The sequence below is a fragment of the Suricata suricatta genome, chromosome 3, assembly GCF_006229205.1.
Source record: "Suricata suricatta isolate VVHF042 chromosome 3, meerkat_22Aug2017_6uvM2_HiC, whole genome shotgun sequence".
In the NCBI taxonomy this organism is placed as follows: Eukaryota; Metazoa; Chordata; class Mammalia; order Carnivora; family Herpestidae; genus Suricata; species Suricata suricatta.
The window spans coordinates 54,635,667-54,654,621 of record NC_043702.1 but is presented as its reverse complement, the minus strand read 5'-3'; the positions used below and the strand labels follow the sequence as shown (position 1 = coordinate 54,654,621).

The following is an 18,955-nucleotide window of genomic DNA, read 5'->3' as shown; positions in this document are numbered from 1 at the left end:
TTCCTAGAGTATTGAGAGAGAGCATGGCCCTGTGGACACCTTGAATTTGGACATCTAGCCTCTAAAACTGGATAAGAATAAAATTCTGTTGTTTTATGCCATTTAGTTTGTGGTAATCTGTTACGAATTTCTCATCAGCGAAAGGAGCTTTGGCTCCCCAGATGATCTCTGGTCAGTTTCACTTGTAATACTTTATGCCTCCAAATCTGTAACATATTCTGATGTTTCCTTAATTTAGACGTCTAGCTTGTTTACACTGTATAGAAATTCACTTACGGATTTAATATCTCCTCCTTTTCCTGTCCCCCTCGCCCACCTCAAAAAAAAAAAAAAAAAAAAAGAGAGAGAAATGTGTGAAACTAGAGTATCATATTCTGGAAGCTGAGCTTCATTTCGGGTATACAGACTTGAAGGACACACTCTCTCTCAGCTTAGGTGTTAGCCAAGCCTCCTCTCTGGCAAGCACGTTTCAATAAAAGAATAAACACTCATATCTGTCCATGGACTTATCAACCTAGCAGTATAGTGGAATAGAGGAAATTTAACGTGGATTTGAATCTGGGCCTCATCATACTCCCTGAGCAGATAGTTTAAACTCTCTAAGTCTGTTTCTTTATCCTTAAAATAGCTATAACAATACCGGCTTATCGGGTTGTTGAGAAGCTGACATGAAACAGAATGCTGTTTATACATTTTTTAAAGTGCCTGGTATGGTGCACTTAAAAATGTTACTTGCTTACAAAACTCTCACTTACAGAAAGGATACTGAAAAAATCCGGGATCTTCTTTTCCGAGTTCCCCTTTTCCGGAGTGGGGACCCAAGCACCCAGCACCCCTGCGCTCCTGTCTGCCGCCCGGAGACTTGCACAAGGAAACCCGGCGCGCCAAGGGAGGGGGGCGGAGCGGCGCCAGCGGAAGCGCTCTCGCGCTACTGTCAGCTGCGCCGGAAGTTCCAAGCCGGGCCTGGCAGTAACCTTGGGGTCCTCGCCGCTTCCGCCGCCGCCAAGGTGGGCTGCGCGAATCCAAGACTCAGCCGGGCCAGGCCTGGTAGCAGCTAGGTGACGCCGGGGTTGCCCAGAGGAAGCCAAGGGCCGTGGGGACCAGGAACCGCGGGCGCAGGACCGCCCAGCCGACATGTCTCTAGTGGCGGAAGCCTTCGTCTCGCAGATCGCAGGTAGCGCGCGTGGCCTGAGCTGCGGGTGGAGGCGGGGGTGGCGCGGGGCAGTCGCGGGGAGCAGCGTGCGGGTTAGGGCTGCAGCTTTCCCTCAGCCTTGCGGCATTAGATGAAGAACACAGGCGTGGGGATAGAGGCGGGCACGGAGTACCAGCCTCGTTTCACGGTTGAAAAAACTGAGGAGGGGACACTTGGCCAAGATCACCCAGCAGGGGCAGGAATACCGTCTTCCTTCTCGTGGGAGTACTTTGGAACCCCTCCAGTTGGGTCAAGGGGGTCCGCGGTACCCGAAGGATGTCGTGGGTTGGCATGAGGGGTCGTGGCTACAGGGGCTAGGTATTATAAGGCTTCCTTCAGTCTCAAAGTGGGGTTATCCTTCCTCGTTGGACCTGAAGTTTAAGGTGATTGTCACGAATGAGTTGCTCTTGTTACCTAATGTTATTGAAGAGTCACCGAAGTTCTTGCTTCTCTCCTAGCAACACAATATTGCCATTTGCTAGGTCTGCAGGATTCATTGAAAAGTCAATCTACATATATTTTTTATTTTATTTATTTATTAAAATTTCTTTAAATGTTTATTTTTGAGAGAGAGAGCTAGAGCAAACGAGCGATCATGAGTTGGGGAGGGGCAGAGACACAGAATCAGAAGCAGGCTCCAGGTTCTGAGCTGTCAGCACAGAGCCTGACATAGGGCTTGAACTCACCAGCTCTGAGATCATGACCTGAGCAGAAGTCCGATGCTTAACTGACTGAGCCATCCAGGAGCCCCTACCTATATTTTTTAGAAATACCTTTGATTTGATGGATTGAATGTAGCTGATGTAAATAGATTTATGTTTTCTCTTTTCGAGGTTCTTATTTACTGTTATGAAAGAAATATTGTTGAGGACGTGAGGAGACTAGACATTTCTATTGTATGTGTGTATTGATGGGATACTTAATCCTTAAATGGAGTTAATCTAACTTCCCAGCAGTTATTTTCAGCATGAGTAGAAAGACAGTTACCAGGATAAATAGGTACATTTAAAATGAAGTCATATTGGGGCACCTGGGTGGCCCAGTCAGTTGAGTGTCCGACTTTGGCTCAGGTCATGATCTCACAGTTCCTGAATTCGAGCCCGATGTTGGGCTCTGTGCTGACAGCTCAGAGCCTGGAGCCTGTTTTGAAATCTGTGTCTCCTTCTCTCTCTGCCCTTTCCCAGTACATGCTCTGTCTCTCTCTGCCCTTCCCCAGCACATGCTCTGTCTCTCTTTCTCCCTCAAAATAAATAAACATTAAAAAAATAAAATAAAATGAAGTCATATCTTGGAAATCGAAAGTACTGAATGTGTCATAAAATTTGTAAAATGTTTTTTATTCCATTTGTGTGAACATACATTTCTTTTTTTCTTTTTCACTTAAATGCATTGATTTCTCGCAGTGAGGGAAGCCCTCACTAGATTACAAGCTTCATGAAAGTAGGGATCTATCTACTTGTTTTGTCCCCCGTTGTATCCTGAACACATGTTAATTGGTGCTAATAGAATTTGTGACCTGAATGAGTGAATAATCTTAAGATTTCAAGCAATGATTATTTCTCTTTTTACCATTATGTTAAAAAGTTAGATCATTGATTTAATTTCTATTTTTGCCGTGTTAAAAAAATTGGCCATTTCATATTGTATGCTGACACTGGTATACTGTATGCTTGTATTTCAATATGTGATTTCCAAAGAGAAAATGATAAATATCTTTTAGTAAACTTTCAATGAGTTTGGAATTTTGTTTCAGTTAGTAAAACTTAAGAATTCCTAGAAATTCTAATCTGTCATCTTAGCTATTTGTAATGATCTATTATTACTCTAGAAGGAGGCATTTAAAGATCGATAATTCAATAAATGCTGTTGGCAGTTCCTAAGTTATAACACCACGAGAATAAATTCCAAATGAATTAAAGATTTAAATGTAAAATGAGGACAAAAACCAAATTTTAATAACATAGTTAGAAAATATAGGAGATAATTTCAATCATCTTGGGTAGCAAAGGAAGCCTAAGCAAGACACAGGATCCAGAATCCTTGGGAGAAAAAATTGGCAGATTTGATTGCAGAAAAATTTAAAAAGCTTTATATGATAAAAAACGTAAGTGTCTACAAATTAATGATAATATCAGTAGAATCAAGGGTAAAGGCTAGGAACAGGCAGTTCACAAAGGGGAAATGCAAATGGACAATGAATGTATGAATAGATGCTCTCTGTCAATGAAAGTAGTTACTTTTCCATCTCATACGCAAAAATGAAGATGGTAATTTCTAGTACTGACAGAGACATGGGGGAAAACATCTACCCTCAAACTATTGGTGAGCCTTTAAATTACTACTACTTTTTGAGAACTTAATATAACAATATTTATTAAAATACCATCCTTTGATCCAGAAACTTATCAGGGAATTAATTTATCTGATAAAAATATAAGGACTGTTATTTAAAGCAATATACAGCAATATTCATTATAGCATAAATTTTTAATAGCAAGAAACGAGAAATGTCCTAACTGTATGCCAGATTATGGTATGCCCACATTATTACAAATACTAGAAATGAAAAGATACACCTGTTAAATATATTGGCTTGAAATTTGTGATTGCCTTAAATAAAATCAAATTATAGCATAATATGTATACTGTATGAACCCCATTGTTGTTAAATAAACCCTATATAAATATGTATATGTTTATGTAAGCAAGCACAGAAAACCAGAATATTCAGGGGTGCCTGGGTGGCTCAGTCAGTTAAGCCTCCGACTTCAGCTCGGGTCCTGATCTCACGTTCGTGGGTTCGAGCCCTACCTCTGGCTCTGCCGACAGCTAGCTCAGAGCCTGGAGCCTGCTTCAGATTCTGTGTCTCCCTCTCTCTCTGCCCCTCCCTGCTCATGCTGTCTCTCTCTGTCTCAAAAATAAGTAAAACATTAAAATTTTTTTAAAAAAATTAATAAACCTTAAAACATATTAAAAAGAAAAACAGAATATTCAACTAATTTTAACTTGTAATTTCAGAGTAATAAGGGTAGGGAGTTGATGAGGGTGGAGGAGGCACATTTTCAAATGTTTGGATTGTTATAGTGAGAATATTTTACTTGTGTAGTCTAAACAATATAATTTAAAAAATTTAAAAGATTGTATTTGGGCGAGTAGTGAAATAAGGGTGACCAAAATTACAATTTATATGAAACTCTATGTTTGACTTGTAAGTGACTTTTAGTGTGACTCAAATCTGCCAACTATTCAGAATATTCTATTTTTGGTAATAATATGGTTTTCTTGGAAGACATCAGCCTCAAGAGCTTAGTCCTATTATAAATACAATATATAAATACAATAAATACAAAAATAAATACAATAAATGTTCTGAATCTGGTTTTGTAGTTGAGAGCTTTACTTTTTAGTGTATTTAACAGTGTGCTTATTCTTCCTTTCAGTGGGTGTGAGCCAATATACTGATATTTCAGAAATATTTAAAGGTGTCTTTTATCTATCTGTGATATTCCTGAGAGCCTTATTATTGTTTAAATGTTTAGTTTTTTTTTAAATGTTTTTTAAATGTTTTATTTATTTCTGAGAGAGAGACAGCACGAGCAGGGGAGGGTCAGAGAAAGAGGGAGACACAGAATCAGAAGACAGGCTCCAGACTCTGAGCTAGCTGTCAGCACAGAGCCCAATGTGGGCCTCGAATCCATGAACCGTGAGATCGTGACCTGAGCTGAAGTTAGACGCCCAACCGACTGAGCCACCCAGGTGCCCCCATTTACTTAGTTTTGAGATAGAAGGGGGCAGGGAGGGACAGAGAGAGGGAGACACAGAATCTGAAGCGGGCTCTAGGCTTTGAGCTGTCAGCACAGAGCTGGATGTGGGACTTGGACCCTCTCACCCCAACTTTGAGATCATAACCTGAGCAGAAGTGGGACTCCTAAATGACTGACCCGCGCAGGCACCCTACTGATACTTTCTTAAAATGCAAATATGCCTATTGTTTTGACAGCTTCATTAGTTCCCTATTGTTAGCAGGTGGAGTGAAATAAGACCTGTCATAAGTTAGTCCATCTCTTTAGCCTCATCTCTTGTCACTCTTACATTCTCACCTTTCTGAACTATTTGTAGAGTTCATCTTTGGCATGTGTTGCCCTCTGCTTGAAATGCCCACTTTGCTTATGTAACTCTTGTTTGTCCCTTAAGACTCAGGGCACATTTTAACCTGTAGATGTATCTTATATTTTTTTCCTGTCAAATGAGAACTGTTTGGTTTTTTCCTTTTTTTCTCATAATAATTATGATAATGGCCTTATAGACAATAATCCAAAAGAATATGAAGAAGTAAGTAAAAATCACCTAAAATCGTTAACACCCAGATTAAGACTTTAAAGTTTCACCTTCATCATTAAAACTTTGGTAAGCAGAGCTATCGTCTTTTCTGCTTCTTAATTAAAAAACAAATGAAACATAAATTATAGAATGTACATACTTTTTTGTAATCCGTTTTGTCATATATCATTGAGATCTATTTCCATGTCTGCAAATGGAATTATTCATCATCATTTTCAGTGGTTACATAGTACTTCATTGTAATGAAGAAATCATAACGTACTTACCAAGTCTTATTTTGGTGGGAATTTAGGGTGTTGTATTAGTTCAACCAGAGAAGCAGAAGCTGTAGGATTTTGATCTCTAGCTATACCTTTGGCTCTAGCTCTGAGCCTTATATCTGTATGTCTACACACACCTGCATGCACACACACACGGAATTGGCTTATGCTGTGTGTGGGGCAAGTGGGCCAACCAAGGACCATGTTCACAAGGCAGATAGCCAGGAGTGGGAGATCCAGGAGGAGGAAAGGGCACATGCAGCGGGGGCTGCTTGCAGTGTCTGAACTCACAGGCCCTTTCTTTAAAGACGTCCGGCAGATTAAACTGGGCACACCCAAGATGATCCCCCCTTTTAAAAATTTTTATTAACATTTACTCATTTTTGAGAGACAGACAGAGCATGGGCGTGGGAGGGGCAGAGACAGAGAGACACACAGAATCCAGAACAGGCTCTGGGCTCTGTGCTGCAGCACAGAGCCTGACGCGGGGCTTGAACCCGTGGACCGTGAGATCATGACCTAAGCTGAAGTTGGACGTTTAACCAACTAAGCCACCCAGGTGCCCCATCCCCCTTTATGTAAAGTTAACTGATTAGGGACTTTATTTGTATCTGCAAAATCCCTTCACAGGAGCATGTAATTTAGTGTTTGGCTAAATGGGGGAATTTATGTGTTAAAAATGGCTGTTGCTTCTCTTTTGTCTTCCCAGAGTCTGCTAGAAAATATCCCTTGTTGCTTACCGTAATCAATAACAGTAGAAAGAATTCTGGCAAATGTAGTTCAGTCTAGCCAAGTTGGTGTATCCTAATGGCATCACTGGTATATACGATTTTTCTCTGATGTGAATGGTGCTTTCATAGACATATTTGTGTATCTCCTGAATAGTTTCCTTGGATACATTTCTTAAAGTGGAAGAGGATTTTGAATTGTTTTTGTTACTTAATAATATTGAAAGGAAGGGTAAATTATAATTTTTAATTTAAATTTTTAAATTTTTAAATTTTTGAATTACTAGGTTGGATCTCTAGATGATGATATGCTAGATTTAGAACTTTGGAAGAGGGAGCAAAAGTAGTCCTGGATATTGAATCATTTTCAAAATCTTTTATAATAATCTGTATTTTCAGTATTCATTTGCTTGTTTTTTTATTTTGTTTTATTTGTTTTATGGCAAACTTTTTCCAATACATCCTATAGGATGGCTGAGTATCCCCACTTGGGTTGTGTGAGCACATTTGGAGCAGTCACTGGAGCCAAAAGGATGGAGTGCTGTGATGGACAGGCCTGACTCTCTTGCTTATTCCCGTGCAGGGAGTGGCTCCAGGCTTTGGAGCTCCACAGAGCCACCAGATCCACACAAAAGGAGAGAGAGCTACTGAGCCCTAAGCAGCAGAAATCTCTCACAGTGTCCGTCACTTCTTTTTTTTAAGATTTTGTTTTTAAGTAATCTCCACATCCAAGGTGGAGCTTGAATTTAAAACCCCAAGATCAAGAGTCACATGCCCCACGGATTGAGCCATCCAGGTGGCCCATCAATCAGTTAATCACTTCTTTCACCCTGTTTTTACACTTGTGGACTTTGGAGTAAGTCAGACCTGGCTACTCACTAAATGTGACCTTGGGTAAATTACTTGCCTTTTTAAGTCTTAGGTTTTTTATTTGCAAAATAGTGAAGATAATTAAAAATTTTTTAAAGATGATAAGAAAAGAATAATGCTTAACTTAGCCTTGTATCTGAGATACTGTAAGTGTCCTTTTTTGAGCCTCTGTTCTAGATGATTGACATACATGATTGCTAATATTAACAATTTGATCCTGTTTAAAACATTTTTTTTAATGTTTATTTTCTTTTTGAGGGAGAGAGGGACACAGAAGATCCGAAGTGGGCTCTGCATGGACAGCAGAGAGCCCGAACTCAAAAACTGTGAATCATGACCTGAGCTGAAATTGGACGCTTAACTGACTGGGCCTCCCAGGCACCCATAATCTTGTTTGATAGACATTATTCTTGTTTTCTAGATGAGGAAATTGAAGCTCCATTAGGTAACAGAATATAAAGATTAGGAGCTGGGCCATTAGAGTGAGACAGAACTGAGTTCTAAGCTCAGCTCTCCCTTTTGTTCTGTGGTTTGGGGCAGACTGTTCCAGCCACAGTTTCCTTATTTGTACAAGGGAATTATATGTTTTATAATATATATTAAGCACCTCGTATACATGGTGCGTATATCATTACCTTGATACATGGTAATGTTCAATACGTGATAGTTTTTGTTACTACTTTTATTGCCTGAGAGCCTTTGAGGATGTTCCATTGGTAATGTTAGCCTATTGGCATTTTGGACAGCATGTTGTCCAGAGTATCTTTATTTTTAATAAGCCTATATCATCTTTCTGAATGACCTTATTACTTCACCATTGCCTTTCTGTATTTTAAGCATATCAGTTAATTTCATCATACTATAATTATTAATCTTTTGAAATCAGTACAGTATCTGTTCTGTTCTTTATTTAGAAGCTCAGTAAACTATATAAAGGATAAAAGAAGACTTTCAATATTTCATTTATCTTTGTGGACATGTGGGTGCTTAATTATTTAAGTTTATTAATAACTTCATCCTAGCAGTAGCATTAATTTATAGTATGATCTGGGAAAGTCGTTTTATGGGTTCCATGGGATCCATTTCTAAGCATCATGAAAGGATTATCAAAACAGGCATGTTTACTTTTTAAAAAAAGTTTATTTATTTTGAAAGAGACAGAATGACCATGAGTGGGGGAGTGGCAGAGAAAGAGAGAGAAGGAGAGAGACTCCCAAGCAGGCTCCATGCTGTCAGCACAGTGCCCAGTGCAGTGCCCAAATCAAGAGTTGGACATTTAATCTAGTGAGCCACCCAGGCGCCTTACAACCTTTTGTTTTTATATCAGCAGCAAAGTATTTTCTGTTTCATCCCTCTTCCATGTAAGTACTAGGAAATGTGGACTTTGAAAGCAGTTCAGAAGGGTACTAGAGTTTCTAAGTGGAAAACATAGTTTAAAAGTAAAATCGAACTGTTGCTGTTGCTCACAGGGTTTATTGAGAATGAAGAAAATGATAGTCAAAGCTCTTATATCTGCATGCCTGACTATCTAATGATGACAGTTGTAGCAGATAATTGAAAATATATACTGTGTTCAACTTTTTTGTTCTTGAAAATAAAGATATTTTGTTAGTTATTTTCACTTAGTATTCTGAGGAATCTCCAGTATTGAGGAAGGCACTGAGGAATTATTGAGGTGTTTTGAACTGGCCATCACATTTCTGAGAATCTTCTTTCAGTCATATTAGTCACACAAATAGTCTCACACTATAGTCCTTATCACCTTGGAGCCTGTGAAGGTGAGATTGTAGGGGCAGATGGAGAAGCAAAGCAAAGACAGAATAGGTTATACTTCAGGTTAGAGGCGAAGTACAATTTATTGACATCAGTGTGGCCTATTTTATTGTATCATACTTATATTCATGAATAGAAACCAAATTCTAGAGGCAGCCTGTTGTTGTCTTTTAGAAAGCTTTGATATGATGTTAAGATAACTTGAAAGTTTCTGACCTTGAAGTAGTCCATAGTTAATTATAATGTGTTTTAATTTTCTTGTTTGCTTTATTAACATTCCGTGCTCTGAAATGACATGACTTTTAGTTTTTAATTTAAAAGATTTTGGTGATGGGTACCCCATAAAGATTTCCTAGTATTATTTCTGTGAAGACTTTTGAGTTATTAATGTTAGCTCAAGCCTTCCATATTTGAGTGAAAATTGAAAAAAAAAATCAAACTTTTTAACATTTTTCAAACATTTTTTACATTTCTTGATGAGCAGTTATGAGATGGACTGAAAATACCAAGTGGTGATAAGATATTAAATTCAGGCCTTTCATTTTTTGTTAAAAGACAGAAGTAATAATATTCAGCAAATTGAGCTACAGACATTTATGTGTAGAAATATTTGCCTTGCCAGTAAGAGAAATGCATGTTTTAATTTTTTATTGCTTTGTAAATGATCCTTACTCTATTCTTGAACACTTTTCTTATTTTTGTACTCTCTAAAAATGAATCATGGTTTTGAACTTTTCTACATCAGTAATAAAAATGAAGTTTGATTGGTTAGTGGTAAAGAGGGTTCTTTTCATAAAAACAATCATTTTGTCATGGCAATTCCCATTAACTGTAACTGCGTTAGCAAAATAGAAACCGTAAAAAGCATTTCATTGTGCTTATACACTTTGCTGTGTTTTTGTGCTGATTATATGTTTTTATCTTTAAGAAGTTTTATAAACCAATGAAGTTTCTTCATGACTTAATCTGCAGTAGGATTTTCAAAAAAGTTTGTTTGGTTTATTTATTCCAGAGGATACAGTATCCTTAGATATTGTAATGGAATCTCATTACCTGTTCAAACTAGAACATCGACTAGAACTTCATACAAATAAATTGTATCATTTGTTAGACCCGAAGAGGGCTATCATTACTCCAGCATTTATTTCTGTAAGTTAGTATTGGCAGCTGATGCTTTAATGATCTGGCCTTTTGACCTCCTTTTCTTTTGATTGTTAGCCTTTGCATTATAGCAGAATGTTTTGGCATCACGAATGAGAAGTTTCTGATTTTCTCATTTTATAAATTAAAAGAAGATTATATGTCAGTAAGAATGTAAAAATAAAAGCTACTTTCTTTTTTTCATAAGGCATTGTTATCATTGTAATTTTTACTATTCATCAATTTGATGACCTAGTTTGGCTGGTGGATGAGAATTGGTTATGTAATGTTAGGTACATATGTGGTAGTTTATTTTTTTTGTTGACATTATGAATTATTCTTGATGTATTTTCTTCTCAAACAAATTTCTCCATCTTGTCACTGATTTTTCCATACTATCGTGTGGTGGCTATTTGGAGAAGGTACAATAATTTTAATCTTAAATATTTAGAAAGGGAGATACTGTCTTAGAAATCATGGAGTGCAGTTTAAAGACAGATATAAAGTATGTTTCATTATTTACTGTTTTGGATTATCTTTGTATCATAGGTAAATGGCTTTATTAGTCTGCTTTTTATGAAAAGATTATGGTAAGCTTTGAGTTTGGCTAGCCTACTTAAATCATTTTTCTCTTGGATTCTTTTTTTCCTCATTTCCTGAATAATGTAGTAACTGCCAACAGACCAGAGTTTCTGATGGAAGTAAGCCATTGTAGTCACTGGGTTCCAAATTCTGGGGACTGGAGGTCAGGCAGCAGTAATGTGGTCAGGAAGCTGGAGAGTGAGATTTCAGGAAGATAAAGTTTCAAGGTAATGGATTAATAAAATGGAATGACTAGAGGGAAGGTGGAAATATCAGAATCCATGCCCGAAGCAGGGAAGTGGGATTTATAAATGTGATGTGGTCAGGAATCTGATTTAGATGAACAGAGGGAATTCTGAGGCGTCAGATGGATTAATATTTAATTCTGTCTTTAATGATAGATCTGTGACTAATAGTAACTATCAAAACTCTAACTGTTCAGTTACTATTGTATTCAAACCACGCCACAATTTAGGGATGTAAAACGGCCATTTTATTATGTTCATGGATCCTATGGGTCAATAATTCAGACAGACCACTGGAGAGATTGCTTGTGTCTACCTCACAGTGTCTGGCTGCTCAACTGGAAAGACTCAAATGCTAGGGGTGATCCAGCAGTTGGAGGCTAGAAACATCTAGAAGCATCTTCACTCATGTGTCTAAAAATTGCTGACTAGGAACTCAGCTGTGATTGTCTTCTGGAATATTTATGCATGGCCTCTCCATGTGGCCTGGGCTTCCTCAGAGCCTGGAGGCCATAGAGAGGTCAGACATTTTACTCGGCTCTCCAAAGGCATGTGTTCAGGCTGCCAAGGGAGAAGATGCATCACCTTTTGTGACTCTGCCTTGGAAGTCTTGAAGCATCACTTCTACCATATTCTGTCAGTCACAACAGTTACAAGTCTCCCCAGAATCCAGGGGAGGGGATTTAGATTTTACTTCTTGGGGTAGGTGGGGGTGTTGGTGAGGTTCTAGAAGAGCTTCTAGGACAGGATATATTGTCGTGGCTGTCTATAAGAAATATAAGATGCCGTGGGAAACAAGTTGGTAATATAGTTGTGTAGAGGGGCCAGCGGAGTCTTTTATTTAAATCTGGGAGCTGACTAGTCCCATTCATGAACTAATAGAGGTTCTAAAATGCGGTAGGGGTGGATGGGATGTGGGTGTGGGTAGAATGGTGTGTAAAGGGGGTAGGGTTCACATTACGATCAGTTATCTGTGGAGCTCTGTAACAAGCCATGCTTGCTTGCATGGCATTTCTCAACTTATCCATGCCCTTGCACACATGTTCCGTTTTTCTCACCAAAGGTCTGTTATATATGAAGGTTAAAGACAGCTCTAGGGCAAGGATATTTTTAAAACCTCCATAGATGATTGGGTTGTGCACCGTAGGAACCATTAAACAATTTGGAGAGAAAATGACTTTATGAGTTTTTACTGTTGAATTTAGTTCACATTTTTGAGGTGTTATTCCTTAATTTTGTTTGTTGGTTTTATTTCCAGAGTTACAGCAACTTTTTGCTGTCAGATGTCTTTCAGGCCTTAGACTGCAAAAGACCTGCTTGATTTTCTATAGAGTATGTGTTAGGATGAGTACTTAATTTGTGTTAGGTCCTCTGCTAGATGCTGGCTGACATAGAAGAGTAAAAACAGTTGTTACCTTTGGTGAACTTTCATTCTTATGCAGGACACATCCATTGAAACAGATAATTTCTTTTCTCTTTTTTCTTTTCTTTTCTTTTCTTCTCCTTTTATTTTATTTTATTTTCTTTCTAATTTTAGAGAGAATATGAGTGGGAGAGAGGGGCAAAGGGAGAGGGAGAGAATCTTAGGCGGGTTTCACACTCAGCACAGAGCCCAACAGGATACTCAATCCCACAACCGTGGAATTGTGACCTGAGCAGAAATCAAGAGTCGGATGCTCAGCCACCCAGGCACCCTTGAAACAGATAATTTCCATATAGTAGTATATCTTTTTTTTTTTTTAATGTCTATTTATTTTGAGAGACCGAGAGAGAGAAAGAAGAATGTGTGTGTGAGCTGGGGAGAGGCAGAGGGAGAGAAAATCTTCACAGTCGGCACACAGCATGATGTGGGGCTTGATCTCACCAACTGTGAGATCATGTGCTGAGCCTAGATCAAGTGTGGAGGTTTAATCAACTGAACCACCCAGGTGCCCCAGGTACCATTTTTTAAAAGAGAATTCCAATCCTGGGTCCTAGCTATAAGGTTCATGTCTGTTTATGATCACATGTAGTTGACCTCCTTTTTATTGGAAATTAATGACAAATGGCTGATTATTTTAATAATGTGACAAAATCTAAACATGACCATTTGGATGATAATACGTGTACTTACTAAGAAAGAATGGAAGGTTTAAAATTGAACTTGTATTCACTTTAGCTTCAGTTATTGGCTTGTTGATGCTGTGAATTAGTTTTCTAACCCTTGTTAACCTCCAGAAGTTTGTTAGTTTTATGAAATTGATTCTTGAATGCCATTTTGAAATTGATCTCCAGTTTCACATAGATTTAGATGGTTCATGTTCAAGTCTCATAAGGACTAACTTAATTTTACTTTCCTTATTGATTACATCTAATGGAAAAACTATCATTTGACCACTTTGGTTCCAAAATAAGTGATGATTCTGTTCATTAATCTTAAAGGCTTACTCGGGAACACTGTAAAATTGCAACATGTTACTAAGACATGTTTTAAAATGTGGCTTTAAGCCATATGTGCAAATTTTTAAGTAGAATAAGATGGGCAGAAATCTTGAATAAAATTAATGTATACAGAGCCTCTCTACCACATACTCCGAGGCAAATGACTGAAAGAGGTGAAAAGAACTTAATCTTCTGTCAGGTGCATTCTGTGTCCCAGAGACCATCAGTTTTTTTGTGGTATTTACAGACCATCTACATCAGATTTACTGGGAGTGCTTATGGCATGTTTGAGTTTTTGGTCCTCATCTCTATATGGTATCAGAATCTCGGAGTTTAAGGTTTGATGGAAATACATAATTTTATGAAGCTCCACAGATGATTCTTACATAATAAGGGTTGAGAACCACTGCTGTAGGATGACTATAGTTACTTTAATTGTAATATTTAATTATTACCCGAGAATGTTTATTTGTGGGCTGTGTAAGTTGTTAGCTAATACAGTTGTGTGTCCGCGGACTGGAGCCAGACTACCTTGGGTCAGATCTCGGGTCTTGTCACTTATTAACACTGTGACTTTGGGTATATTACCTATGCTTGTGTCTCAGTTTTCTTGCTATAAATTAGGGATAATAATAATAGTATATACTTCATAAAGTTGTGAGATAGTTAACGTGTCAGGCACTTAAGCACACAATAGATACAGTAGGAGTCTTAAAATTTTGTTTACCTCAACTTTATTGAAGTTTAGTTTATATACCATTTAAAGTATACAATTCAGTAATTTTTTAAGTGTTTATTTATTTTGAGAGAGAGAGAGCACGAGCTGGAGAGGGGCAGAGACGGTGAGATGGAATCTCGACCCAAGCAGGCTCTGCAGTGCCAGCACAGAGCCTGATGGGCTCGAACTGTGAGACCATGACCTGAGCCAAAATCAAGAATTGGATGCTTAAATAACTGAGCCACCCAGGCGCCCCTCAGTGATTTTTTAAAAAAGATATTTACAGAGTTGTGATTATTGCCACAGTCTAATTTTAGACCATTTCCGTCACTCCTAAAAGAAATCTCTTGCCCATTTACAGTCATTTCTTATTCCTAGCCTGAATCAACCGTTAATCTACTCCATCTCTCTGTAGATTGGCCTATTCTGAACATTTATATAAATGGAGTAATACAATTTGTTTTCTTTAATGACTGGCATCTTTTACTGGGCATAATTCACTTGAAGTTCATTCCTTTTGTAGCATATACCAACATTTGGTTCCTTTTCATTGCCAAACACTATTCTTTTATATGGGTATACCATAGTTTGTTCATTCGTCAGTTGATGGTCATTTGGATTGTTTACACTTTTTGTCATTGAGGATAATGCTGGTGTGAATGTTCATGTACAAGTCTTTATGTGGATATATGGTTTTTTTCCATTTTTCCTGGGTGAATACCTAAAAGTAGAGTTGCTGAGTCATATGGTAATTCTGTGTTTAACATTTTGAGAAACTGCTGAACTTTTTATATTCCCATCAGCAGTGTGTGTGTGTTCCAAATTCTTTACATATTTTAAACATTTTTTATTTTCTGTCCTTCCCCGCCCCCCCCCATCTTGTTGATGATAGCCATTCTGTGGGTGTGAAGTGGTATCTCCTTATTGTGGTTTTGACTTGGATTTCTCTAATGACTAATGATATTAAGTATGTTTTCATGTGGTTGTTGGTTATTCATCTATCCCCTTTGGAGAAAAGTCTGTTCAGATCTTATGCCCATTAAAAAAAATTGTGTTATTTGTTTTTTATTATTGAGTTGTAAGAGATCTTTATGTATTCTGGATATAAGCTTTAGGTGTCTTGGAATCTTAGCTGTTATCACCATTGTCATCATTATCATTATTTACCTAGGTAGAAGTTTTAGACCAGAAGGAGATAGATTCTCATTATTCTCTACTTTCATGTGCGTTCTAACTTTTGTTGTGAAGGGGGAAGTTCTGCCCTCTGCTAGTTTTCTTGCATTTTCAATCTGTTTTGTTTTTTGTTCTCTGCTTTCTGAATGGCAGGTTATTAGAACCCAGTTGCCTTGGATAGTAATTTTACTGTATCATTCATTCACATGCTGTCACTTTGGGTCATTTTAATTGCCCCTGTAAAAGAGATCCCAGAGTGCTCCTTAGTTCCTTATACCATGTATATACACAACAGGATGTCAGCAGGTAGAGTCTCAGAAGAAGACCTTCACCACAATCTGACTATGCTGGCATACTGATCTTGGACTTCCAGCCTCCAGAACTGTGAGAAATTTCTGTTGTTTGTTTATAAGCCCCCCAGTCTGTGGTATTTTGTTATAGCAGCCCAAATGGATTAAGACAGTAGCCTTACTACTATGTTACAAAATGCTTACCTGCCAGTTTTTTCAGGTTTATGGACATGAACATTGATCTCTGACTGTTGGGTGATGGCACAATGGTTTTAAACTCTTTTTATGGGAAGGGTCACTTCCTGCTTATACACCTTGTGTAGTGTCATTAAACATATCCTGTGAAACAGTAGCTCAGGGGAATACTTTCATGATCAGTATTTTCTAGGATATAGTATTATCTCTGAACTGTAATATCGTCTGCAGGAAACATTGCTGTTAAATCTAACACATGGCTTTTAAGATTCTAGTTTTGATGATGTCCCATGTCATCATACTTTAAACATCTTAAAAATGTATTTTAAATGAAGACTTTATATCATAACTGCCGGAAACTTGATAGATGTCTGTGGTGATATCATGCAGATCATCAGCCTAGTATTTATGTCAAACTAGTAAACTTATTTCCTTCTTTTCTCTGTATGTCTTGCCGTAACTTGTCCATGTTTATGAGCTGCCAAATGCTTTTTGAGTATTTTGTTATCTCAGTAGTATTTGCATTCATACCTTTGGCAGAATGCCATCCAAATTTAGAGATAGGCTACACATGTTTTTACTCCTTTTGTATAACACTGTCTAAATAGTCTTAGGAAGCTGAAGACATGACATCCAGGAGCTTTTGGAATTTAGTTGCCTAAGGATATATTGGGTTTGACTTCATTAGTGCACAAATGATAGGGTTGTGTAGAGTTATTATAGCATTAATCAATTTGATGGATTGGAAATATGACAGTACTGAAGCAGCATGTAATATTAGTGTCTATTATTCTACAAATTATGCCTTCACCTACATTCATATGCCAGAAGAGTCATGTTGTGTATTAAGAATGCAGAACTTAAAAAAACAACAAGAGGGCACTTCTTTCCATGGCCCTTCTCTTGTCCCCTTAGATTAGATCATCAAGAGATGTTTATTAGGTCATAGCACTTTCATACCGTGAAATACTCTGTATTGAATGACATAGATAGAACATCGCCCCCGGAATGACCTACCTTGATACTTGAGAGAATAGTTTAACTGCAGGTAAAATATAGCATCTGCAAGAGCCATAGGGATAGCTATATGTGAAGTTACAGACCTGTAGTCATTTCTCTAAAAGTTATAATGGACTAGTAGTAAAGAATATTGATTTTTTTGGTGTTGTTATGTTGTGTTGGTTGATAAAGCTTAAAAATAGTAGATGCTTTAAAGATAATTAAATGAGAAGCAAATAATGTGTTTTGGAGGGCTGTGGGTATTGTTTTACCCTGCATATATTTCTAACACTATTTATGGTTTTGTTTATTTTATCTTACAGCTTTCGAAAGTCCAAGAGTATGTATCCTCTCCTTTTTTTTTAAACTTTGTTTTCCTCCAACATAAATACTTACAAGAATAGAGAAAATTTCTTTGAAAAATTTAAAAACACTCATTTCAATTAAAAAACCCTCACCATTCCACTGAAGACTGAAACTTTGAGAGGCATCTCCTTTGCTTCTGGTTTTAAAAAAGGCTCTAAATGTAAAATAACTATGGCAATTTTGCCTCTGCACAATTGGAAAATAGATAAAAGGCTAAGTAGGTAAAAGACTTTTAATAATGTTAATCAGATAGAAACTTAGTTATGAGGTGCTCTGATATTTGCTTTATTTCTCGATTTTTTTGATAGAATAGGAATATGTTTTTTTCTTTATAAAAATAATAAAAAACTTTCATGGGTCTTTTGCTAGGGAATAAGAAGTCATTCTGGTTTTAGATAATTAATGTGGTCACTAAGTACCATAGTAATTGCTATTATGAAAATGATATAGTAGTTTCTTATTGTGAAAGAATTTCTGAAAGGTGGGTAGTTTTACTTTGATATTAGCTTTAGGATATTAGCTTTAATGACACTCAGACAAAAAAATTAAATTTAGCTTAATTTATATTTGATATTTTGGCATATATTACTATAATGCCACATTCAATTTGGAGCAATTGAGAAGCCAAGACTTTAATAAATAATCTTAGGATCATAGGATTTTTTTTTCTTGTATTCTAGGAACTTACATCTTAGAAAGAGAGAGAAGGTATTGACAGTATGGACATTATAGATAAAAGAAATTAGATTTGTTCACTTCAAAAGCCTTTTTGGTGTAGGTGGCATTTAAACTTGGTGTTGCAAAACATATAGGATGTGGGTATTGGTGGTGAAGGGAGTATTCTGTCCAGAGGGGCGTAAGTTGAACAGAATCACACAGGTGAGAGAAAGCATGAAGTATATAGCATTAAGTATTCTGGTGGGTTATGATGGTCTTGTAAAGATTCCCCCCGCCCCCCTGCCCAGGTAATTTGTGTGTTCTTTCCAGCTTTTTCTTTTCATAGTCAAAAAAGATGATTTCACTAGAGTAGAGGAGGACTCTACTTTGTTCAAGGGTATGTGAGCAGCTGGGCCTTGCTAAAATGTCAAATAACTAGTTATTTAATTAGAGGAGTGTTTTCCAAAGTGGAGTGACGTGTATCTACCCTATGTTATGTTAAGATAGTCCTTGGACATATAGCAAGAAAGTATTGGAGCTTGGACTTCAATTTATTTTTTAACCGTTTTCTTTTTTAAGGTATGCTTTTTAACGTGCATGATTTATTAGCTGAGGAATACCAGCCCTTTGATTCCTAAATCTATTTGGACCTGAAATATTTGGACCTGAAATATTTTATTGGTGGGGATTAGATTTTAAAAAGTGGTAACACCTGGGTTAGAGTTGTAGGATGTGGAAAGGGGAGTATTGAGATGACTTGTCAGCTAATGGTAGGCCTTGTGTTCCTTGTAGGAATGCTACAAGAGTAATATCAAATGGGAACTATATATTTGATATGAAACAAACAGATTTCCAGGTTTAGGGTCAGTGTGTAGGTAAGTTTATAGAATTAGATTCTGCCAGTTTAAGCAGTTTTGTATTTGCGTTATTTATTGGTTGTAGTTTTAAAGTTTACTTGGTAAAGTTTTTCCTTTTTGGCCATGTTTTGTACTTTCTTTATCTTGT

The 18,955-nt window shown here is 37.3% G+C and overlaps 1 protein-coding gene across 2 annotated transcripts in view; it reads left to right on the top strand.

Moving 5' to 3' along the window:
* The first annotated feature begins 939 nt into the window (after positions 1 to 939).
* Positions 940 to 18,955, top strand: part of MTX2 (metaxin 2) — a 62,562-nt gene continuing 44,546 nt past the window's right edge. For both annotated transcript variants that reach the window (XM_029934347.1, XM_029934346.1), the window contains exon 1: positions 940 to 1,174. In XM_029934347.1, coding sequence (XP_029790207.1) covers positions 1,135 to 1,174 — 40 coding nt within the window. In that variant the 5' untranslated portion in view covers positions 940 to 1,134. The remainder of the gene's footprint in view (positions 1,175 to 18,955) is intronic.